The following is a 24360-nucleotide window of genomic DNA, read 5'->3' as shown; positions in this document are numbered from 1 at the left end:
CCATCCTCTTTATTTTGCTTTATTGGGAAACCACCCTAATTGCCCTTTGAGGTTTGTGCGAGTTCATAAGTTAACATTTGAAGCACTGGCTTTAAGAGTAAACCTTATTCAAATGTCACCACAGCATTTACGCAACACAGTCTGTCTTCCGGTTTCGCGCGTGTATTCTTTGCCCCTTCCTCGACGACCGTCTCGGGGACACGACGGCGACCTGCAGTGTCGGCACCTGCACGCGGCGTGCAGAGCAGACGGCCTTCGCTCGGCGAACGTTTGTTGAAGTCAATGCAGAAATGAGGTCCGGAGAGGCGGGACGTGCGTCGGTTTTCATTCATGCATTCTACGAATATTTACCGAGCACCCGCCCACTCGGCGCCGGCAATAGGCTCTCATTTGTGCTCTTCGAGTCTGTGAACCTGGCGGCGTCAGACGCTTACACCTACGCTTTTGCACCCACGGTGCCCAGAGGCCGCTCCGCTGGGTTTCGAGCCCCGCACACTCCCGTGCACCCACACTCCTAAGGCAGCAGGGCAGCAGTGCCGCACGAGAGGGCAGCGAGGACTGGGGTGGCCCGCCCGAAGGAGCCTGCCGGGCTGCGGAGCCGCGCGGTTTGGCCCTGTCCGGGGACTCGGGCGTAGGTAGGGGGCGGCGTGGGTGGGAGCGAGCTGACTACAAGTCCCAGGCGGCTCTGCGCGCGCAAGTCGTGGGCGTGGCGGGGGCGGCACTACAAGTCCCAGGCCGCCTTGCGCGCGAGGGCGGGGCGGGTAGGAGGGTGCGGCGGCGGCGGCGGCGGCGGCAGCGCGGGCGAGCGCCCGGCAGGGCTGCAGTGGGCGCGCGGCGGGCGATGCCGGGGCCCGGGGCCCGCGCTGATGAGGGCGGCGGCGGCGGCGGCGGCGAGGGCGCGGGGCCAGGGCGGGAGCCCGCGCGGCTGTGCGGCTACCTGCAGAAGCTGTCCGGCAAGGGCCCGCTGCGGGGCTACCGCAACCGCTGGTTCGTGTTTGACGCGCGGCGCTGCTACCTCTACTACTTCAAGAGTCCGCAGGACGCGCTGCCGCTCGGCCACCTGGACATAGCCGACGCCTGCTTCAGCTACCAGGGTCCCGACGAGGCGGCGGAGCCCGGCGCCGAGCCGCCCGCGCACTTCCAGGTGCACAGCGGGGGCGCCGTCACGGTGCTCAAGGTGGGAGCCCGCACCCTAGAGCCCGTCCCCTGGAACCCACTCCCGGGCCCGCACCCTAGAGCCCGCTCCGCAGCCTGCACCCCAGAAGCACCCTCTCAGCCCGCACCCAAGACCCGCACCTCAGCCTAGGGCCACCCCCGCCCCTTGGCCGACCCCCAGCCCCTCGCAGGTCTGCCCATTGAACCCTCCCCTCCCATCTTCCTTTCTGTGAGGCCCGGGTGCCTTCTTTTCCCCCCTTCGACCCCAAACTCTGTCCCCGTGTCCCATCTCATGCCCTTTGCCTGGTGGCCACTGTCCTCTGACCTCCCTGACCTGGCTCTGTGTTCCCGTCTCCCTGGCGTGTCCTCTGCCCCTCTCTCCGTGGCCCAGGACTGCAGATTTGTTGACCTTGGCTGAGTGATCCCACGCCCCTGTGCCTCAGCTGTCTCTTCCCAGGACGGGGAGGAACAGCAGTCAAATCCGTGAGACTGCCGAGGGAGTGTTCCTGCCATCAGTGTCTTGCACAGAGTGGGGCAGGGACCTCCCCAGCTGAGGTCACACAGCCAGCCCGGGCAGAGCTGTTTTCTTGCTCCTTATTTTGGCTGGAAGTTGGGACTGGGCTGCTGCTACCAGCATGAGGTCTTCCTGGTTGTCGGAAGGAAGGAGGTGTGGGAGATAATGCAGAAATGTGGGTTGCAGTCTGCAGGCCGCAGGCCGCAGTCGAGGTGCAGAGGCCTCCCCGGCCCTGGGGCCCCATCACTGAGCTCAGGGCCCCAGCCCCGGCCTCTCCCGCCCTTGCCGCCTGCCTGGTGGCTGCACGCCCCCGCCCCCTCCCTCACTCCTCTTTCTCATTTCTCCTGCGTGTTGTAAGCTGGGCTTTCCCCCAGAGCAGCAGGGCTGGGCTGGGACGAATGACAACTTTCTGGAAAGCCGGCCAAGTGCAGCGCAGAGTACGCTGTGCCTGCCGCCTCGGCCCTGTGAGCACAGCACGCTTCCCGGAACCCCCGAGCCGCAGCCGCCGGGGCTGTTCCCCAGGGCGCTCCAGCAGACCCCCACATCCTGTCCCCGAGTGGGCGACGGCAGCCCGCTTCTGCAAAGGAAGCCACGCAGAGTGGCGGTTCTCCTGCGGCTTCCTTAGAGAGCGCTTGTGTGAACTTGGGCACGGCCCCCGCCAGGCTGCGTGGAGCGGGGCGTGCCACAGAGAGGCTTGTCCTCGCTGCACGTGGACGCTCCCCCCTGCTCAGCAGGGCCCTGTGGGCGGGCTGGCTGGCGAGAAGAGGAAACAGCCTCCGGCGTCAGATTTTCTCGGATGACTCTGGAGCCCGCTATCGGGTTTTCTGTGTAGGGTTTTTTGAATAGCGGAGTCGTCTGCGTACCCGGGGCCCTGAGTGCCGTGTGGGAAGCAAGTGTGGCCTTAGAGCGGCAGGAGCTGGAACCTGCAGCCCGAGCCTGCCTCGCGCACGTGCGGGTGGGGTCGTCCCGGGGTCCTCTGCTCAGTGGGGAATCGCACCTCCCCCTCAGGTGGCCGGAGGCATCCTGGTGGATGTTGTGGGAAGGGGCTGGCGGGGAGCACACACGACCAGGCAGCCGTGGGAAACTGTAGTAGGGTCGGGGGCACGCACGAGCTGTCCTCACGTCATGGAATAGGGGGCAGCAGGTGCACACGAAGGACTGAGAGCTGTGGGTGTGAACACGAAGGACTCACACACGCAAACCTGGCAGGAAAGACGTACTTGCTGACTGAGGCATTGCATGCAGAAGGACACCGGTTCTGCGGGGGTTCCAGAGGTGGTGTGACTGTCTCCAGCGTGAGGGCGGTGGGAGGCCTGCGTGCGGGGGTGAGCCCTGGGCCGGGGCAGCGGTTCCCGCTTGGAAAGAGAGAGCGAGTGCGTGAGAACGGGCGGCTCCCAGTGTGTCTCTAGGACTGGGTGGTGGGCACCCCAGTGTTCATGATGTTATTGGGTCCATCTTCGTGTGTGCAGAATATTACTTTAAAAAAAGATTTTTTAATTTCCTCTGTAGAGAGAGAGGAAGGGAGAGAAAGAGAGGAAAACTTTGCTTGGTTGCCTCTTGTACACCCCCAACCAGGGACCTGCCCCACAACCCAGGCACAGGCCCTGACCGGGAATTGAACCGGTGACCTTTCGGTTTGGAGGATGCTGCCCAACCCACTGAGCCACACTCATCAGGGCCAGAGTATTTCTTTTTAAAAAAGAAACCGATTTCCAGGTGGGTTGCTGACTGGGCAGGACTATTCTGACACGTACAGTTGGCTCAGTGACAGACTGGGACAGCGTGCCCGAGGCCAGCGGTCTGCTTTCTGAAAACAATGGGACTGGGAGCGGAAGAAGCCCCCCCCCCGCCCCGAAGGAAGGGGGGCGTCCAGATGTGGCGTCTCAACGTGGGGGTGTGTTTTAGGAAGGGTGAATTTTAGTGTTCAGCAGTTCCTTTTGAGAAGAACACTCTCGTGGTGGTAAAAGTGGACGTTAGCCATTGATGTTCCTTCTCGCCGTTCAGCCCCAGCGGCTGATTCACCCTCCACGTCAGGGTTCCCCTGCCGCGGGGGACCCTGATTTCCCAGGGGCCTTGCGGGTGGTGGGGGGCAGGTCCTGCTGAGACTTCAGCTAGCTGCACATAACTGTGCAGACACCATTTCCTTTGACAGATGGGCTCAGGAGAGAAGAAAAGAAAAATCAGCAATTTGCTTCTGGTGCGAGCATATGTTTCTCATTTTCTAGCGTCTTTCCGCCTTCTCTGGAGAAGCTGTGGTTTTGTTGAGCTTCTACGAGACATTTTACTGCCTGACTCCCAGCGTAAGCTGATACTGGAATTTCTTGGTCAGCTTCTCTGTTGCTGAGCCCGGGGACCTGGTTCAGCGCCTGATTTCACAGAGGAGGGGCTGGACGCCAGGGGTGGGGGCGGGACAGGCCTGCGGTCGTGAACCCAGGCCCAGACCCTCTCTGCAAGGACCGACTCGGGACCAGGGGGCGTCCGAAATGCAGCGTGTGTGTGGGTGTGCTCATGCGTTGTCCGTGCTGACACATCTGCCTTCTGGGACTCTGGAGACCCGTGGCTGCCAAGATAAGGCGCGGTGGTTTCTCTGCCACTGCGTTTGCCTTGTGCTTTCTGTGCCTCGAGAAAGCACCGGGGCCGTCTTACCAGTGTGTGTAGGAAGGACGGCCGCAACCGTCAGGCAGAGGCCGAAGCTTCCTGTGGGGGTGCAGGGGGCGGAAGGCCTCCTTCTCGCTGAGCTCTGCTGAGGCCTGAGGCGCGGGGGCGGTCGTGGGCTGCCCACGTTTAGCTCGCAGCTGGCGGCTCTGCCCCGCCGGGTCTGCGCAGTGTCTTCCTGGGGGCTCCGGTACTCTGCCGGACATGTGTGTCGGTCCCCGAGTCACGCGTGACCGAACAGCCACGCGTGCACTCCTATGCTGAAGCCATGTGTGTGCTTCCACACTCGGCCGTGCCGAAGCCACCCTCGGCCTCAACGGCGAGCACTTGTCGGCCTGGCTGACCGTGGTGCGTTCGGCACAGGCCGGGTGTGGCGGGCCGGGCTCCTGGGGCGCACGGGACATCTGCTCCGGGGTCTGGACGGACGGCCTGTGACGGAGGTGGGACTTTTCCTGGCCGCCGTGGCTTCCCCATCGGGGGGTTCTGCGAGGGCCCTACAGTGACACGTGCGACCTCGCTGCCTCGCTCGCAGTCCTCGCTGTGGCGCAGCCCCCGAGGACGGCGGTGTGTGTGTGTGTGTGTGTGTGTGTCCTTGTCGTCCAGCCCCGGGCCTGGCGCAGAGCGGGCGCCCAGTAGGCGCTTGCTTGTTGAACCGGGGAGCCCAGCGTGCACCGGTTTTGGTGTGAGTGGCGACCCCCTAGAAGCAGTCAGCCAGAACTCTCGAGTGCATCGGACGCCATTGTCACCCCGCTCCATGGAGGTGGCCGCCGCTCAGGGAACGGCATCGAGGGTCCAAGAGGGACGACCTACCCCCATTTCGGCCGGTCCTGCGCCTTCAGGTCTCTGGTATTTGGTGCCGCAGCCTGGGCTCCAGGCACACGCACACCGGTGGGCGGGTGTGCCGTGGAAAGGGCCCCGCGGCGAGCGGCGTTCCTCCTGCACAAGGTGCCGTCTCGGCGGCCCCGCTGTGGCCGTCACACAGCCTCAGAGTGGGGTCGCTGTGTTCCCAGCATTTGTATTTACGGGCGCCGAAATTTCACCTAAGTTTCATGTGTCACAAACTATTGATCTTTCGATTTTCTTTTTTTTTTTTTACAAGCACTTAACAATGAGAAGGCCACTCTTGGGTGTAGGTGTATAAAGTAGACGCTGGGCTCGAGGTGGCCTCACTGGGGCTCCTGCGGGGCGGGCAGTGCGCCTGCGGCGGGGGCCTTGGTGTGCGCAGCACCGTCCCCCAGAGAGGAGAACCTGCCCCTGAGGCAGGACTCTCAGACTGGGCCCCGGCGGGCAGCTTTGATCGGGGTCATCGGTTCTCTTAGAGGTTCCTGCAGGAGCGGGGGCCCAGTGACGTGTGAGGGTGACCCCATGCTCCCAGGCCCAGCCCTCGGAGGGCGACCTCGGCCTGGAAATGGCGAGGTGGGCGGCAGGGCTGCCTCTGTTGAGGGAGCGTCCGCTGTGTCGCCTCCCGGAGAGCGCGGTGGCAGCGGGAACACTGCGGGCCGCGGTCATTGTGGCCTGTGCGGGGCCCTCCGCCGAGGGCACGCCCAGCGAGGAGCAGCGGGCCCAGCAGCACTGGGAACCCCAGGTCAGCCGGAGATCGGGGCTGGGGTTGCCCCGGAAGTGGGTCGGCCCGTGCAGCGGAGGGTCGTCCGGGGCTGCAGTCCCAGCAGAACCGGAGCTCCCTGTGGGCCGAGGTCTGGCCGCGGCTCAGCACCGTGCCCCTGTTCTCAGAGCACAGCCAGGGCGCGTTAGGTGCGCCCAGAGACCACTCTGGGCCCTGGTGTCCTCACAGCGGCCGGGGCGGGGCGGTGTGGGCTGCACTCTCCTGCGTGATTCATTCAGCAAATGCATTGACATCTGCTTGTGCTGCAAGCATCACGCTATTTCTGCACACACACAGAGGGGAAATTTTCTGATCATTTAAGAAACGACAGCATCAAGACTTTAAAAGTGGATCAGCACTTGATAGAATCAAAGAATTGCGAGGGCCTTGGGAAGAAAAAAAAACGACTTTGAGAGAAACCATATTTGTCTGCCGTCCTCGGGAGAGAGTATCAGATGGCCACCAGGTTTTCGATTCCCTGGGAGGTCTGGCACCCGTCCACAGCAAATGAAGGGGAGGGGAGTCTCGCCTGGGAGGTGGCCCAGAGCCAGAAATCCGTGCTCCGCGCAGGAAGTGCTGTGGGCGGCGCGGACGTGGAGAGAGCTGCTTTTGCTGATTCCCGAGACGGGCTCTCCGGAGAGGACCAGCTTGGGGTGGCCAGACTTCGGTAGAATTGTGAGCTGCTCAGGCACTAGGTTCTCCTTGGGCCACTAAGCTGTCTTCTTTGTCACATGGGCTGGGCATCTCTCTCTCTCTCTCTTTTTTTTTTCAATTTTCACCCAAGGACTTTTTTTAAAATTGGTTTTAGAGAGAGAGGAAGGGAGAGAGAGAGAGAAAGGAAGGAAGGAGGGAGAGATGGAAAGAAGGAGGGAGGGAGGAAGAAAAGAAAGAGAAAGAGAGAAAAGAAAAAAAAGAAAAGAGAAGAAAGACATTGATGTAAGAGAGAAACATCCATCGGTTGCCTCCCGCACGCGCCCCGACTGGGGATTGAACCCACAACCTCTCAGTTTAGGGGACGACACTCCAGCCAAGGGAGCCACGCCAGCAAGGGCGGCCCGGCACCTTGTAATGCTTCTTCGGGTGGGTTGCTGGGATGGCAGGACTCCGGTGGAGAAAGGGGAGTCAGGCGCGGGGAGCCTGGGCCTCCTCACCCCCGAGCCATCAGAGCCGCGGTGGGGACCTGCCCCCTGGGGACCTGCCTGTCGGAGGAGGTGGCCGGGCCTCTGGTGTCGGGCGGGCAGGTCTGTGTTATCAGAGATGTTGGTCTTGGATTAGAAGAGGTATTTCCTGGCAGCAAGCCTAGTCTGTGCTTCCCTGTGCGGCCCTCTGCTGTGCGGGGGCGGGGCGGGGCTTGTGGGGAGGCGACCGCACTGACCACACTGACCACACTGCAGGAGGGCAGTGCGGCCACCGGTCAGCTGCTCCACCAGCAGGTTTGCCGGGCACAGGGCGAGGGGCGGGAGTGGAGCGTCGCCTGTGGCCGCAGGGAGCTTGTCCCGCTCAGTTCTGGGCTGTGACGAGGACGCAGCCCCACCTGGGCTGGGTTGGCTGTGAGTGGCTCTGTGAGCTGGAAGGGGGCCTGGGCTTTGCTCCTGGGGACACGCTCCTCGAGTCGGGACCCAAGGGGCCCTCGGGGACCAGCCTACCCAGTCCCCACCCGACCCAGTGAGGAAACCGAGTCCCGCCGCTCGGGGGCGGCAGCTCCGGCACCGGAACCTTTCCCGGACACGAGAACCGTAGTGACACTGTAACTGCAGCCGTTTGCCGGTGTTCGCTGTGTGTTCCCACCGTGAGCCATGAGTCGGAAATCGGGCTCATTCTGTTTTCGGGTGTTACGTCGAGCTTCTCCAGGCGCACCTGTCCCCCCTGGGGCGGTGGCAGGGGTCGTGGACGCCGAGTCCCCGAGGGTGGGAAGTGAGCGGTGTGGGTGATCAGTGTCCAGGGGGTGGGCTGGGAGCGGGCGGGTGGCGGTGCCGGTGGGGTCCACGTGGCTCCGAGTGCGCCCACCCGCGTCTCTGAGGGCCTCGCCCTGCAGCCTCGGACGAGGCCGGCGTAGCGAGCGCCACCCCGTGCACGGCGCCCCCGTGTTCGCTCCCGGGGCAGCGTGCGGCCCGGCTCCACCTCCCCCAGAAGGGGGCTTCTCGCACCCGCGTGAGCATGAGGCCCCCAGGGATCCCTGCAGGTTCTGGTCCAGGTGGGAGGCCAGGCCGGGGCTCAGGAGCGCGTTTCTGCCCGTCCCCCTGAGCCCGCCGCGGCCGCGGGCCTCTGTGCCGTCCCCTGTGAGAGACAGCTCTCTGTGGCTGTGAGGGAGAGGGTGGAAGAGAACTGGGTGGCATCGGGGAAGCACCGGCGGCCGGGCCCTGGTCCTCAGGGGCACTCTGTGGTTTTCATCTGTGCATCCTCTTTGCATTTCGAGCCTCTCGCTGCAGAGCACGGCTTTGGGGCCTGATACGCACTCCCCATGACTCCCCGGGGGCCCTGAGGTTTCTGTCCCCGGGCAGTCACTCGTCACAGCTGCCCCCCCCTGCACACTGGCATCGTCCCCTGGGCCTTTCCGAGGGAGCTCCTGGGGGCCCTGGCCTCCCTGGTGGGGAGGGTTTTGTGGTTGCCCCCCTACAGAGCCAGCAGGTTTTCACAGCCCCCAGCTTGCCCCCGGAGTGGATGAATGACAGAGGGATGCAGGAGAACCACCTGACACTTCCTTTCAAAAGATTGTGCTTATTTTAGAGAGAGGGGAAGGGAAGGAGAAAGACAGGGAGAGAAGCATCGATCACCTGCCTCTGGCATGTGCCCTGACTGGGGATCGAACCGGCGACCTTGTGCCTTGCAGAACGATACCCAACCCATTGAGCCACTCCAGCCAGGGTTGTTTTTTTCCCCCCTAAGATTTCATTCACCTATTCACCTGGCACTGTCTTGAGACACCACTTCTGCCTTACACGACTGTTAGGAGCCTGCGTGCTTCCCGGGCTGTCCTGTAAATTCACCCTTGGGCCGGGCAGGTACCTGGGACCAAGCTCCCCGGCCCCCCAACCTCTGCCGGGCGGAGCCTCAGAGTCTGCCCCTCCCAAACCAGCGTCTAAGACCTCCTTGCAGGTCAGTCGTTTGTGTGTCCTACTTTTTAAATTTTTTTAGTGATTTGAGAGAGAGAGAGAGAAACATCAATTTGTTGTTCCACTTATTTACGCACACATCGGTTAATTCTTGTATGTGCCCTGACTGGGGATCGAACCCGCGACCTTGGAGTATCGGCACGACGCTCTGATCAAATGAGCCACGCGGCCGGGGCTCACGGGTTCCACTTTTAGGCTAACACAAAGCCAAAGTGGCGCAGTGGCGCGTGGGGTGTGGACACCACTGCAGGCTGCGGTGCCCGGCGTTTTCCTGCCCTGAGCTCATAAACCCCGGCTCCCGCCGGCTGTGCCAGCGCCGTGGGAACTCGGCCTGCGGTCACTTCGAGGCCACGCGCTTGCTCCCTCCCTTCCGAACCGGCAGGGGTGCGGACAGGCCCGGGAGCGGCCTCGTCCTCCACCAGGTCGGGGTGAAGCCGGTTGCCCAGGTGGCCTCGCCAAGGCCGGGCCCCTCCCTGGTGTCCTTGTTGCCCGTCTCCTGGGGGGGGCTGGTGTCCGTCCTGTCTGTGGGCCCACGAGTCTGCCCCCCCCTCCCCAGCCGCTCATCATCTCGGCTACATCGTTAAAGCTAACGAAAGTGTTCGCGGAGGACGGGTCCACAAAACAGCTTTCCTCTCGCGGCGTTTGGTCTTCAGAAGAGGGCGCTGGCCGTTAGGGGCGGCGGGCGCAGCCTCTGGGCCCTCCCTGCACCTCCCCTCCCAGGGCGGTGAGCGCGAGGACGTCCCCCCACCCCCACCGTACGGTCTGGCTTCCTGCTCGGTCTCCCAGGGATTTTGTTCAGAATTCATGTAGTTGTTTTCGTAAAAGCCACGAGTATGTTGACCTGAAGATGGCAACTCAAACAGAGGGAGAAGAAGGGTTTGTCGGTGCTCGGGAGGGACGGGGGGCCCCATGCGGCCGGGAGGGGAGCCGGGGCCACTTCCCCTCCCTGCGCCGGTCGCTGGGCTGACACACGAGATTTCAAAACCCGCCCAGGGAAAGTCACATGTTCGTTGCTGGTGCCGGGCCAGGCCCCTTGGGGTTGTTTCCAGGCTCGTGATTTTGAAACACTCAGGAGGAGCTTTGGAACCTACAATGATTTATCAGTTTGGGTGATAGTCTATTTTTTTTTAATTTAAAAATCTGTATTACTTGATGTGAGAGAGTCAGAGAAACACATCGATTTGTTGTTCCCTCGTCTGTGGCTCCCTTCCCTGGTTCTCGTGGGTGCCCGGACGGGGGATCGAACCCCTGGTCTTGGGGTGTCGGGACGCTGCGCCAACCAGCTGAGCGCCCTGCACGGGCCCCACGGCCTGTTTTTTCGTCTGAGCTTCGTTCTGTTCTCTCGAGCTGCTTCCAGCGTTCTCGTGCCTGTCACTGCGCGTGAGGGGACTGCCTGAGACCCGGCCCGGAACCCAGACATCCCTCCGTGGGTGCCAGAAGCAGCAGTCCCCCTGCCGCCGCCCCGTTCCGAGCTGCCCCTGGGCACACTGCCTCCCTCCACCCCCCCTCCGGTGGCGACTTCCCCATCTGGACGGTCACTTGCCTCCCCTCTCAGTGGCCCCTGCTGGCCCTGACCTTTGGGGCGGCGTCCAGAGGTCACGCCTGAGGCGGGGGCTGAGATGCTGTGTCATCACACGGGGCGTTTGGAGGGCTGAGGGAGCGGTTCTGTAGGGACATCGATGGCCCGTAGGTGGGACCTTCGACCTGGGCCTCCAGGAGCGCGCGGGGGTGTGCAGGGGCGCCGGCGCAGCCGGGGCGGGTCGTGGAGGCCGGCGTCCCCAGGCCGCTGCGCGGGCGAGAGGCTCCAGTCCCGTGGGACGCACAGGGCGGCGGGGGCCACCGGAGAGGTGCCGGCAGGGGGCACAGAGGACTGACGGCAGGATCGGCAGGATCGAAGGGGAGGGTTTGGGGTGTGGGGTCAGAGGTCGCCGTGCCAGTGGGGTCGCTGCTGCGGAGACGCAGGCCGGGAGCACATACCAGGGAGCCTGCCCGTGGTGGGGGCTCTGCGGACCGGAGGCCTGGCGGCTCTGCCGTGCCAGACCCCACTGTCTCCTCTCCGGGTGCGGGCTCGTTCCTGCCCCCACAGCCCGCCGTCAGGGGGTCCTCAGAGCAGCAGTGTGCACTTAACGGCTTGGGGGGGCGTTCTGGGTGCCCCCCCCCACCCCCCGGACCCCGAGGTGCAGAGAGCCAGCCTCTGACGCATGGGAGGCGTCCCGGCCCGCGGAGCCAGCGCCCTGGCCGGGGTCTCAGTCGGACGTGGGCGTGGCTGGGGTCACCGAGGTTTCACTCTTGGAGAGAAACCGTGGGGGAACTTCTGATTCCCGTGGAAACGCTGAGAGGGCGCGTTCTGTCCTGAACGGGCGCTTCTCCCTCTTCGCCTGGACACACACGGCGCCCGGGCCCGGCTGCACCCCCGGCGGAGCCCGGAGGAGGCCGGAGGAGCTCGCGCACACGCGGGGGGTGCGGGCGCCCAGCCCGTCCTCGGTGTCACACGGAGTTGTCTCACTACCTGGGTCGCAGTTCATGACGCCCTCATTTCTTTCCATGTTTTTAGCCAGCTCTGCTCGTCCCACCGTTTAGTGATGAGTGCTCTTTGCACCGACTTGACCTGAAATACGCCGCACACGCGTGTTTTGCGTGCTTCCCCGTGTGTCTGGGTCTCGGGTGGCACCGTGCTGCCGTAGCTGCTGTTTCTCTAGGGCACGCCGACCTGTTTGCTGGGCACAGCCGGGCTTTGAACCTGACGTGTCTTTTCGGGATTCTCGGAGGCTGAACTGTGAATGAATGTCATGATCCCTTTGCCACCCTCTGAAGAAAAGGCTTTCTAGAATTCTGGCCGGATGCTGTTATGATTCTGTGACGTGGGAGGACTTCTCAAGCGTGTGCCCGGGCCTGTACGTGTTGCCTGTCCTTGGGAGCGTGTCTCTCGCGGTCTGCTGGCCTCGAGGGCACCGTCTGCTCCCGGGGCGGGGGGGCCTCAGAGTGTCACCCAGCTCCGTGCCCCCAGGGCTGACCCCTCGCTGGCCCGGGGTAGGCCCTCAGTGACTGTTTGCTGAGTGGATTGTGTACATGGTGTTTTCCGTTTTCCTTCTTTCGCATTAGTCCAGAGAGGGTCCCGGCCACACGGCTGTGGGTCACAGGAGATGAGCATTGTCCCAGCCCCGGGGGGCGGGGAGAGCTGGGCAGTCGTGCAGTGACGCTGAGGCTGAGGCCCCGGCCTGGCCCCTGCGTGGGCTCCGGTCCCTCCCCTGGCACTGCCCGGCCCGGTCAGCGCGTGTGGCGGAGAATGAGCTTGTGATCAAATGACTTCATTTCGGGACTTCCCTGAGCGGCGCGGAGGGGGTGGGGCTGGTGGGGAGGAGCCCCTGGGGTCTCAGGAGGGACAGGTGGCCGGGCCTGTCTCCCCAGGAGAGGCTGCGGGAGCAGCTGGGGCGCCACCTGACCCTCAGCCAGCTGCCAGGGGCTGAGCCCACTCCGGCTGCCCGAGGGGGCCCGGTTGTCCTCCTCGCAGCGGGCACCTCGCAGGGCGGCTCCCAAGTGCCCACCCAGCCCCTCGCCTTCCTGCAGCTGCGCAGGGGACCCCCGAAGCGCTCCCCCTGGGGCCTGCGGTGTGGGGGCTGGTGGCGGTTGTGGCACCGGCGTTTTAACTGTGTGAGCAGCTGAGCGTGAGGGGAGGGCGGCCAGGCCCTGCGAGGGCTCGCCCAGCGGGGTTCGGGGCGCCGCCTGCGCTGGGCACCGAGAACCGCAGCGCAGCCGCCTTCGGGGACCGACCGCAGGCCACAGGGACGGCCCTGCTGCCCGGGGAAGCTGCCCTGGGCCGCACGGCGCTGGGACCCCCCGCTGGGCGGGTGGAGGGAGCCCGCAGGCTGGGTCCGCTGTCACCAGCCGGTGCCGCTGGCCCAGGGCACGCGCGGGCTCCCAGACGGTCCGAGGTCCTGCCCGCCCCTGCGCTGCCCCTGCTTTCACGGCCCAGCCGGCTCCCGCCTCTGTGGCCCCGCGGGAAAGCCGGCGTCTCCGCGGACCTGAGCCGCGTGGGTGGGGGGGGCGGGGACACGGGGTGCCGCGCTGCAGTGGGGCGTGTCTGGAGTCATGAGGCCTACGGAAGGGGGTCCTCTCGGCCGCCCCACACCCCAGGACCCCCACGTGGTGGCCCTTCCTCTCCCTCTGGGCTTCCCCCGCACCGCGACCCTCCCCGTGGAGCCTGTTGGTCGTCTGACCCGGTCCAGCACCCATCACCGGGGCCGCTCAGTGTCAGCCGCGCCCCCGGCCGGTGCCCGCGGTGCGCAGCTGGGGCGAGTCTTAGCGGCCGCGTCGTGTCGGAGTCCAGACCACGTCGTCGCCACGCGGTCCCCGCCGCGTCCCACGCGCTCGCTCAGCAGGCCCCTGCGGGTGCCGGGCTGCGCGCGTGGAAGCGAGGCTGGCCGCTGGCTCTGCGTCTGCGGGGGACCCGCCAGTGTCCGTGGGAGGGAAAGGCACCGAGTGGGGGGCGGGGCCCTGGAGGTGGGCGGGGCCCTGGCGGTGGGCGGGGCCTCGCGAGCTCCGCCCCCACGCCGCTGGCTGCAGCCTGCCCCCCCCCACCCCACCCGCACACGCCCCAGCCACGTGCGCCCCGCGGCGACGCCGGCAGCTGCTGGGGTGGCAGTCAGATGCTCTCGGCGGTCTCCGGGTTTTTTTAAAAACGAAAGGAAGCCGTTAATCACTGTCCCGAGGTGTTTTGCCGGCTTGCGGACCAGGTTTCTGTGGCATGAATAATACGCAGCCACTGAAAACATGTGACCTGAGAGGGTTTTTTTTTTTTTTCTTTTTGCCCCGGGAAGCTAGTGAGGGATGATTAACAGGTTACTAATTGTTCCCCATTTAGATGTATTGCTCAGAGGTGTCCACGGGGGAGGTTTCCTCCTACCAAGCCGATTTTTCGCGGGGCCTGCGTTGCAGGAGGCGGCTGGCGGGGGTGGGGCAGTGAGGGGCCGGCCGGGTGTTCGGAGCCCGGAGGGACGCGGCGGGGTGCGGGCAGCGCGGCGGGGCCGAGCGTGGGGGAGGCGAGGGTCTGGGCAGGCCCTGGTGGTGGTCTGCTCCCGGGGTCGGGGCCCCACCCGGACACACACCGCCCTCCCCCCGCCCCCGGGGCCGGGATCTGGCGAGGAAGAGCGAACCGGCGCTCAGAGCGAGGGGGCGGCGCCCCCTCCAGCCTCCCTGCAACCTCCCGAGGAAAAGGTCGTGTGTGTCGCGCCGTGACTCTGGAATTCAGAGGGGCTTCTTATTGCGGGGGGACACTCTTCACGTCCGAGTCGCTGTTTGCCCGAACAGCTTGTGAGCAGAAGCCCCTAATCTTGCAGCTGAAAACCCGCCGACCGGTTCGGGTGGCGAGGAGCTCAGCCTGACCTCGCGAAGCCTGCGAGTCCTGGGTGGCCGTGACACGACACTTCTCCCCTCCCCCCCGCTGTCCAGGCGCCCAATCGCCAGCTCATGACGCACTGGCTGCAGGAGCTGCAGCAGAAGAGGTGGGAGTACTGCAACAGCCTGGACGGGGCGAAGCGCGCCAGCCGGGCCTCCCCGACCCCGGGGGACTCCTCCAAGGGCTTGGTGGCCCGGGACAGCTCGGGTGAGTCAGCCCCGGGGGGCCGTGTCCCTACACGGGGGGGGCCGGGCCGCGGTGGCCGGGCCTAGCGGGGGAGCGCAGAGCGAACTCGAACACGCGGCGACGGCCCCGTGAACGGGCAGCTCCCCGCCCTCCCTCCGCGTCCGGACGTGGGTCCCGGCCTCCAGCGATGGCCTCGTGGCTGCCAGGCCAGGCTTGCCCTCCGCCCTCCGCCCTCCGCCCTCCGCCCTCCGCCCTCGCTGGAGGCCGCGCAGAGCTGGGCGGGTTTGCCCCTGGAGCCCCCGGAGCCCCCGGAGCCCTCCGTGACCGGTGACCGGCGACCGGCGACGTGTCCTAGGAAGCGTTTCTCTGTCAACCACCAGCCGCCCACGTCCCTCCGGGTCTGTGCACGTCCCCGAGTCTCGGGAGCCCCGGCCACGTGCCCGGGCCTGTGGGCACCCGGCTCGTCCGGGACACAAGTGGCCCCTCCGGCTCCCGGGTGTCCTCTCCCCCCCAGACCCCGAGTGTCCCGCCGGCCTCATCTCACCAGTCGAGACCGTGTCGGCGGGGTCGCCCCCGGCGCGTGGGGGTCGCTGGCCGCGCCACACGCCCCCCGGTCGTCCTCCGGGGCAGGGGGGGGGGCCTGTCGGGGCGTTGCCACGGTGACCTCCCCCGCACGGCACATGCGCGCCGGGGGGCGGGGGCCCCGTTCCCCAGCTGCAGCCTCCATGTTCGGGCCCGAGATTTGTGACTGTCGGCTGAGCTTTTTAAAAGCCGCTGTCCTCGCGCGTTTGACGAAAAGAAGCCCTGCTCTTGGCAGAGGCTCGGGGCCCCTGGAGGCCGCGGGGGGAGCAGGCGAGGGCCCCCCCGCCCCGCAGGACGTCCTGTGGGGGCCGCGGCTGACGGAGGAGCGCGCTGCGTGGCCCTGCGAGCGCCTGGAAGCGCGACAGCCGTGCCCCCAGCTCGCTCCCGGCTGCAGTGCGGGCGTGTGGGAGGTCTGCGCTGGCCGGTGGCCCGGTCGATTGGAGCGTCGCCCCTCACGCCAGAAGGCTGCGGGTTCGATTCCCGGTCACTCTGTGCACAGGAGGGAGCCGATCGATGCTTCTCTCCCCCGCACCTGCCGTAAAATGCGTGAACACACCCTCAAGTGAGGAGTTCGAGGACGGAGCGGGTCTAACGGCAGAACCCTCCGGCGCAGGCGCTCTGCGGGGAGGCTGTGGGGCGAGGCTCGGTTGCGCCCCCCAGGCCGCGCCGCTGGGTGTCTGGGCCCGGTTCTCACGCAGCGTGTGGGTCAGTGTCTCCTGGGAGGCGCCGAGTCCCGCGTGGGCGGGGGGGCGTTGACCGGGTGCCCGGCCTCTGTCTGCCTGTCTTTCAGAGCTGCTCCACCCGCACCCAGATGCCTCCGCCGAGAAAGCCAGGAACGTCCTCGCTGTGGAGACCGCCCCCGGGGAGCTGGTGGGAGAGCAGGCCGCCAGCCAGCCGGCGCCCGGGGCCCCGAACTCCATCAACTTCTCCCTGAAGCAGTGGGGCGCGGAGCTGAAGTGAGTGTCGGGGCGCCACCCGCCCGGGGCGCCGAGCGGGGGGGGGGAGGGGGGCTCCTGGAGGCGTTGGCTGTGGTTCCGTGCGCGAATTTCACCCTCCGCCGCGGCCGCGGCCGCTCCCACTCGCGGGTCTTCCTCCCCCCGTGGCGGTCCGGGGCGTTTTCACTGCACTTCCCTGCACGCCCGGGGCTGCTTCTGCCGCATGAGCTGCCGTGTGAGTGCGCACCTTCCCAGGCGCTGGATTCCTTCGTGCTCCGTGAATTCCCGTGGACTTTGCTCTGGAACGAGCTGCGATCTCTCAGAGGCAGTTGGATGCCTTGGACGTTCCCGTCTGAGCTTCGTTAGGTGGGGCGGGCGCGGCCTTGGGGGGCAGCGTCAGCGCCCGGCGTGGGAGCGCTCCCCCCGTGCCCCCGGCTCAGGGGTGTGCCCGCTGCCGCGGGGGGGGGCTGGACGCCGGTCCCGCCCCCGGGTCACCTCGGGGACTGCTCACGGCGCTCCTCTCCGCGGGTCCCCTCCCAGCCTCGGAGCGCTCTCTCTCTCACAGCCTGCAGGCCCGCGCTGGGGACTCGGGGAGCCCCGAGGCGCGCCCCCTCTCTGTCCCGCTCTCCTCTGCCGCCCTGCGCCCCCGGCCTGCCCCAGGCCTGGACACCGTCTCCAGGCTGGGGGCGGGGCTGCCCTCGCTCCTCCCCCTCAGGCCGCCGCCCGGGTCCCGTGAGCCCGGGAATCGCTGTTCCCTTCGCTTCGTCCAGCCTCCCGTTTTCTCGGGGACCGGGGGTCCGGCCCCTCTGGTTCCGCGCCCCCCCCCCGGGAAGCAGACGTCCCCACCCAGTTTCTGAACGTTCCACTGCGATGTTCCCAGCGCGCGCACACACGTGTAGACCGTGTAGCACGGGGACTACCTGGGCAGCCCTGCCAGCCGGACGACGCTGTCGTGTTTCTGCTGCACCTGAGAGGCAGCGGGAGCACCGTGGAGGCAGCTCGGGCCCTGTCCCCCCGCGCCCCCCGCGGTCCGGTTCCCTCCTTGCCCTTCTCAGAGCTGCCCAGCGTCTGCGTGGTGGTCACCGTTCACGCGCAGGCTTTAAAAACAGTTTTACTGCCTGTGTGTCTATCTGTAAATGTCTCTTAATGGTATTACCCTGACGATGTAACACAGTACCCTGTTGCGTATCTCATTCTGTAATTTCTTTTTTACTCACCATTTAAGAAATATTGATCCGTATGACACGTGCAGCGTTAGCTAGAAAAGACGTTGGGCAGGGACGGGCATTTTTATCATGTCGCTGGCTCGTCCTGAATGCCTGCAACACTGTAGCCACGCAGGAAGTATCTGTTGAAGGAATGCATTCATTTCGAAAGATGCCTAACCTTTGTGTGAATGTGCTGTGGTTTGTCAGTTTCCCTGTTGATGGAAGTTTGTTGCACTCCTGTGCTAAGCTGTAACGAATGTTCTGGCTTGTGGCTTCTTGCACACACGTGTGAGACCTCGCCCTGGAAACGCAGGCTCTTGAGGTGGGCGCCCTGGCCTGGCCTGGCCTGGCCTGTGTCGGGACCAGCAGCCGCGGCGGCGGTGTGTGCCCGTGCCCGCCCGGCCGCGGGGCAGAGTGCCCTCGCCAGCGTCCGATGTTAACAGATCTTCGCACTGCGGCCAGCCCCTGACAGGTGCACTTGTGTTTTCGCAATAACACTTCCTCGTTCCCCACAGAAACTCCATGTCGTCTCTGCGCCCCGGAAGAGGGCACGAGAGCCGGAAGAGCGTGTTTTACACGCACGAGGAGTGGGAGCTGCTGGACCCGAGCCCCAGGGACCTGGAGGAGTCCGCGGCCCAGGAGGAGCGGAAGAAGCAGCCGCCCGAGGGCAGCAAAGGTGTGGTGCGCGGGGCTCCCGGTGCCGGTCCTTCCCCGCGCGGCCACCCTTCGTCGGCCCCCAGGGGCGCCCTGGAGGCCCTTCCGGCAGGTGCCTGTTCGGAGAAGCACAAGGCCCCGTGGGGGAGGGGTGCATTCTCTGGGTGGGAGGGGTGAAACCTAAAGGCCCGGAAAAGAGGAGCCACGGGAAATGAATGACCGCCCCTTTGCGGGCTCCTAAACTTTTCAAGGCGTCGTGACGTCCACGGTGCTCTTTACAGAAATACTGGCTGAAAGGCCAAAGCAGGTCGTTCACAGACACGTGACAGGCGCAGGGAGCCGACGGCAGGCCCCGCCCCGCGGCCCGCGCCAGCGGCTTGTCCTCGAGGGGGTTCTGGCGTCAGCCCGGGGCCCGTGGATATTTCAGTGTGTGTCTCTACGAGACGAGACAGGGACTCCTTAAAAAAATCATAACCACGAAACAACTTCGTCATTGTACCTAAAAGTAGGTGCCGTACATCTTGAAGAGTATCTCGTGCTGCTAGAGCAGAGGCTGGCCCACATTCAGGGGCGAGGGGCGAGGGGCGAGGGTGGGTGGCGTGCGCCACACCTGGAAAAGCAGGGAGGGGTCAGCCCAATCTGTTCACCTGGGTGTTCAAGGTTTTTAAGTTTATTTGTAGAAATGGGGAAGGGAGGGAGAAAGAGAGGAGGAGAAACATCCATGTGTGGTTGCCTCTCATGCGCCCCCTACTGGGGACCTGGCCTGCAACCCAGGCATGTGCCCTGAGTGGGAATCGAACCAGCGACCCTTTGGTTCACAGGCCCGCCCTCAAACCACTGAGCCACACCAGCCAGGGCTTAGGTACCAGTTTTTAAAGGAAGAGAATGTAGTCGTGCTTTAAAACATGGATCTATAATTGTTACATACATTTTGGGGATCGTTTTGCTACTTTTCTTACTAAGGAGCTATTAACAAAGACAGAGGTCAAGGGTCCCTCGATGTCTGAGCCCTGCCCGGGGGCCTGCCACCCAGCCTCCTGGGCGGGGCGTCCTTGCAGGGACCGTCCGGGGGCAGGGACGCCGTGTTCCCACGGCACCGAGGGCACCGAGAGCCTGGGTCTCCACCCTCCGCGCTCCTGAGAGTGCCCGTGGCGTGCACACAGAGGGTCAGCCGCGGGCGTTGGGAAGTACTGATGGATCCCGCAAAAGGACAGTGCCCCCAGAGAACCCTGGGAGAGCCACCGTCTGTGCCGTCCTGTGGCCGGTTCCTCGTTGGCGCCCACGTGCGCTCGGCCCTTCTCACCCGTCTTAAGGCGGAGATTGGGCCATCGGAGGACGACAGCGTGTTCTTTTAAAGTGGCCGCGGGGCGGAGTCTCATAAGGAAGCCTCTCCCGTGGGGGAGCGCGTCTGACTCAGGCGCGGCTGCTGCCGGCACGGAGCGGGCAGAGGCAGCTCCGGGGGGTGTGGGGGGCAGGAGCCTCGCTGCGGGGCGGCCTGTGCTGTGGGGGTTTCCCAGGGGGGACTGGGCCGCTCTTGACAAACAAGTTTTGTTTCCCTGTAGGGATCACTGTCTCGGGATTTCCCTTTGATTTTGGACGCGCTCCCTACAAAGGAAGGCGCCCCCTCAGAGACATGATTGGCTCGTACAAAAGCCGTCACGGCAGCGGGGACCCTGCCCCCGAGGGGACCTCGGGCGGCGGCGGCAGCGGGGCCCGGCCGGCCTCCGCGGTGCAGCTGCAGGTGCAGAGCCAGCAGGAGGAGCTGGAACGCCTGCAGAAGGACCTGTGCAGCCAGAAGGTGAGTCACTCTGCGCCTCACCCCCTCCTCCCACGTCGTGGGGTCGGGGCCTTGCCCCGGGGGAGCGCAGGCCCCTCGCGTGGCCAGAGGGGGGTGTCGTCCGCACCCCACTCTCCCCTGCACTGAGCTTCAAGCCGGAGCCCAGGAAGTGACTAGACGCCTTCCCGCATCTCGTCAAACGACAGTCTCCTCCCGAGCTCGTGAGACCCGACCCCCTTCGTCGCTTGGGGGGCCGGCGGCTCGATGTCCGGGCTCCAGGCGTCGGGCCCGGGCGGGCGCCCGCCCGGAACCATCGCAGATTGCAGAGTGTGTGTCCATCACTTCCTGTTTCCTGTGATTGTCCCCCGCCGGCAGTGGCCTTGGCGGAGTAGGGGTTTTCCTCTTCGTTTCTGAGATCCTCCAAGAGGAAGTTCGGTGTTAGAATGCTCCCAGTAACGGTTCTCGGTTCTCGTTGGCTCAGGCTCCTGCGCTGGTGCCCTGCGGCCCCCTCACGGCCCCGCCCCCCGCCCCCCGCCCCCCACCCTCCCCTCGCCGCAGGAGCTGGTGCGGCTGCTGCAGCAGACGGTGCGGTCCTCCCAGTACGACAAGTACTTCGCCAGCAGCCGGCTCTGCGACGGCGCCGCCCAGGACACGCTGGGGCTCCTGCACCAGAAGGACGAGCAGATCCTGGGCCTCGCCGGGCAGCTGGAGAAGTGCGGCCTGGAGAAGGAGAGCCTGCGGCAGGAGCTGCGGACGCTGAAGGGCGCGGTGGGCGAGCTCAACGAGAAGCTGGGCATGCTGATGGAGACCATCCAGGCCAAGGACGAGGTCATCATGAAGCTGTCGCGGCAGCTCAGCGAGTGCGAGGACGGCGCAGCCTCCCCCACCTGGCCGCCCGCCTCTCCCACCGCCGCCCCTGCCGGCCGGGACCAGCTGGAGCTGGACCGGCTGAAGGTGAGGGCCGGCGTGGGCTCTGCCTGCCGAGACCGGAGGCCCCAGACCCCTCCCCGGTGTCCGCGGATGTCAGTCCATGGCTGCCGGCCGCCACGAGCTACAGCCACAAAGTTGCTAGTCTCCTGGGGAGCTTCCCCGGGGAATAGGAGGCAGCCCAGCGGTGTTGCCATTGCTCCGGCAGTTTCAGCTCTCTCCCCTTGCTGGCTTCCAGCACCGCTGAGATATCTGTTTGTACACCCTAGGGCTTCCCCCTCCCACATAACCCACAGAGGCTGCATCTTGCCCCTCTGCGGCCAGTTCAGGAAAATCACCACATGAAATAAATGCATTTCCCCCTCTGCCCCGACACAGCAGCGGGCCCTGCCTGCCCGCAGCCGCCGGCAAGGGTGGCCCCAAAGGCTCCTTGGAAACTGCCTGGTAATCAGCTTTCAGTTCCTCAGAACTGGCTGAAGCTCAGCAGGGCTGTTTGGTGAGGCAGTGAAATATCAGTGGTGTGAATAATTAGATCAACATTCAACCAGTGTGAATCGGTGCATGTTTTTTTCCTGGCAGGATAACCTACAGGGGTACAAAACCCAAAATAAGTTCCTCAATAAGGAAATTCTGGAACTCTCGGCGCTGCGGAGGAATGCGGAAAGGAGGGAGAGGGATCTCCTGGCCAAGGTGGGTCAGGGTGGGTGTGTCCTGCTACCTGGGGCAGGTGAGGTTTGGGGGCCGTGGAGAACGTGCTGGAAACCCAGCTCAGCGCCCAGGCTGGCAGGGAGGCGGTCTCGGACGCCACGATCTCCGTAAGACAGCTATAGTGGGGCTGCTGCCGCCTCGCCGTCTGCGGTGGGGCCCACGGGCACTGCCCACGGGGGGGCGGCGGCGCCCGCCCGTGGAGGGGAGCTCACAGAAGCAAACGTGGAATTCCGAGTGTGCAGGTTCAGGGCGCCTGCATCTGGGACTCGTGCTGTTGGGCCGGGGGGGGGGTCTGCGTGTTCTCTGCCAACGGGCCGGTGAGGAGGATGCGGCCTCCCTGGGGGGGCGGCCCCGGCAGGGTCACTGGGAGGGTCGGACGCCGCTGGGGCTGCAGCCGGCTTCCCCGAGGGTGGCGACGTCACACACACACACACTGCAAGGACCGTCCTGTGACGTTCCGGGACGCTGCACCCCCCAGGTCACCCCCAGAGCCACCTCCCAAGCCTCGTTCTGTGTAACCCCCGCACCCAGGGCGGTTGTGTGTGATCTGCCCGGTGCGGTGGCAGGTGGGGGGCCAGTCCCGGGTCCTTGTCCTCAGAAGGTGTCGACGTAGCTCGCAGAGGCTGCCCGGCTGCCACATGCCCTCCCCCTGACCTTCCTGGCGGGCACGTGGCCAGCCTTCTGCGGCCGCCTCTGCCCCGGCCAGAGCGGTGCTGGTGTTGGCGTCTGAGCAGCAGCAGCAGCACCTCCTGTGCACCAGGCCCCGCGGGGGGAGCGAGCCCGCGGCAGGGAATGTCCCCCAGCACAGGCATCACAGGCGTCACAGGCGGCCTCTGGCTTGCACTCACCCCTCGGCCCTGATCTGCGTCTCCGGCTCCCTCCCCGGCACTCGGGGGGCCTGCCCCGCCCGGGCGGCCATGGGGCGGGAGGCCGGCTTTCCTGCGGCCGCCCGGGCGGGCGGAGGTGACGGCCCCTCTCTCCGCAGTACTCGAGCCTGGAGGCCAAGCTGTGCCAGATAGAGAGCAAGTACCTGATCCTGCTGCAGGAGGTGAAGACCCCCGTGTGCTCCGAGGAGCCGGGCCCCGCCCGCGAGGTCATCGCCCAGCTCCTGGAGGACGCGCTGCAGGTGGAGGGCACGGAGCAGCCGGAGCACGCCTTCGTCAAGCCTCACCTCGTCAGGTAACGCGCGGCAGCGGCTGCCAGGGGGTGCGGTCGTGGGGCCAGGTGTCTGTCCCTTTGCGGGCTGTCCGGGGTGGGAGGGCCCTCCCAGCCCCCCGAGCCTGTGTCCCACAGCTGGTGGCCCCTTCTTCCCTCGCCCGGGCCTGCCAGGGCTCCAAGCCGCCTCTGTGGCCGGCTTCCGCCCCTGAGGGCTCCCTGGCGATGCTGGACTCACCCGACCCCTCGGGATGACCCACCCCCCCAGTCTGAGGCCCTCCTGTCACCTGCCACGGCACGACACCTCCGCAGGCCGAGTGCCCTTCCCCCCCCCCCGGGCAGCTCCTGAACGGTTTTCTCCCTCGTCTTTGCGCCTTTCACAGCGTTGCCGCTGTTCCACCGTAAAAGCCGTGCATGCACATGTGTGACACACACACATTCACGTAGCCAAGTGTGTCGGCCGTGTTGTGGGGTTGCTTGTGTCTCCTGTGCTCTTCACCTTCAGGGCTTTTTTCACCGTCAGGGCTTTAAACCATCTGGAATTATTTTGTTGATTTTGGTTTTAAAGATTTTATTTACTTATTTTTAGAGAGAAGGGAAGGGAGGGAGAAAGAGAGGGAGAGAAACATCAATGCATGGTTGCCTCTCATGCGCCCCCTAGTGGGGACCTGGCCTGCAACCCAGGCAGGTGCCCTGACTGGGAGTCGAACTGGTGGCCCTTTGATTTGCAGGCTGGCGCTCAATCCACTGAGCCACAGCAGCCAGGGCCAGAATCAGTTTCTTTACTGTGTCATATCAAGGAGAAATGTAATGTTCGCTGGCCGGTGTGGCTCGCTCGGTTGCCGTGGCACCCTGTAACTGAAAGGTTGAAGGTTCGACCCCTGGTCTGCCGAGTGCAGGAGGCAACCAGTGATGCCTCTGTCTCTGTGAAAAGCAGCGGAAAGAATACCCTCAGGTGAGGGTTAAAAAAAAAAGGAGTTACGTGTAACTTTTTCCCACGCAGAGAGCCAGCCGCTCTCACGCTGCTCAGGCTGAACTCGGCTTCCTCGCGGGGTCGGAAGGCCCGACTGTGGGGGGAACGGCCAGAGCTCCCTCCCGGGCTCTCCCCTCGGTCCTGCCGCCGAGACCCCACCGTCCCGTCTTCCCCGCGCCCCTCTCCGCAGCGAGTACGACATCTACGGGTTCAGGACGGTGCCGGAGGACGACGAGGAGGAGCAGCTGGTGGCCAGGGTGCGGGCGCTGGACCTGAAGAGCCTGCACCTCACGGAGGCGCAGGAGGTGTCCACCGGCGTCAAGTGGGAGAACTACTTCGCCAGCACGGTGAACCGCGAGATGGCGCGCTCGCCCGAGCTGAAGGGCCTGATCCGCGCCGGCATCCCGCACGGGCACCGCTCCGCCGTGTGGAAGTGGTGCGTCGACCTGCACACGCGCAAGTTCAAGGACGGCGCGCCGCCCGGCTACTTCCAGGCCCTGCTGCAGAAGGCGCTGGAGAAGCAGAACCCGGCCTCCAAGCAGATCGAGCTGGACCTGCTGCGCACGCTGCCCAACAACAAGCACTACTCCTGCCCCACCTCCGAGGGCATCCAGAAGCTGCGCAACGTGCTGCTGGCCTTCTCCTGGCGGAACCCGGACATCGGCTACTGCCAGGGCCTCAACAGGTGCGTGCCCGTCCCGGCGCCCCGCCGGCCGGCCGCTGGCCGCTGGGCTCTGGCCGCTGGCCGCTGGCCGCTGGCCCCTCCCCTCGTGCTTGGCTGAGAAAACCCAGTGTTTTCGCGGAAAGGAGGAGCTGCCTG

The 24360-nt window shown here is 65.4% G+C and overlaps 1 protein-coding gene across 2 annotated transcripts in view; it reads left to right on the top strand.

Annotated features, from left to right (window-relative positions):
• Positions 1–802: 802 nt before the first annotated feature.
• The window catches only part of TBC1D2B (TBC1 domain family member 2B), a 30410-nt gene continuing 6852 nt past the window's right edge, over positions 803–24360 (top strand). The window contains exons 1-9 of one of the 2 annotated variants that reach the window (XM_045824942.1): positions 803–1144; positions 14489–14642; positions 15994–16159; positions 17862–18022; positions 19563–19798; positions 20336–20731; positions 21284–21394; positions 22398–22591; positions 23731–24225. In XM_045824942.1, coding sequence (XP_045680898.1) covers positions 842–1144; positions 14489–14642; positions 15994–16159; positions 17862–18022; positions 19563–19798; positions 20336–20731; positions 21284–21394; positions 22398–22591; positions 23731–24225 — 2216 coding nt within the window. In that variant the 5' untranslated portion in view covers positions 803–841. Of the gene's footprint in view, positions 1178–14488; positions 14643–15993; positions 16160–17861; positions 18023–19562; positions 19799–20335; positions 20732–21283; positions 21395–22397; positions 22592–23730; positions 24226–24360 lie in introns of both variants that reach the window. The other variant, XM_045824941.1, reaches the window with a different exon arrangement.

This window comes from Phyllostomus hastatus, unplaced genomic scaffold (assembly GCF_019186645.2).
Source record: "Phyllostomus hastatus isolate PE091 unplaced genomic scaffold, TTU_PhHast_1.1 phas_scaffold_555, whole genome shotgun sequence".
Lineage (NCBI taxonomy): Eukaryota > Metazoa > Chordata > Mammalia > Chiroptera > Phyllostomidae > Phyllostomus > Phyllostomus hastatus.
The sequence above is the reverse complement of the archived record's forward strand: the minus strand, read 5'-3'. Positions and strand labels throughout refer to the sequence as shown.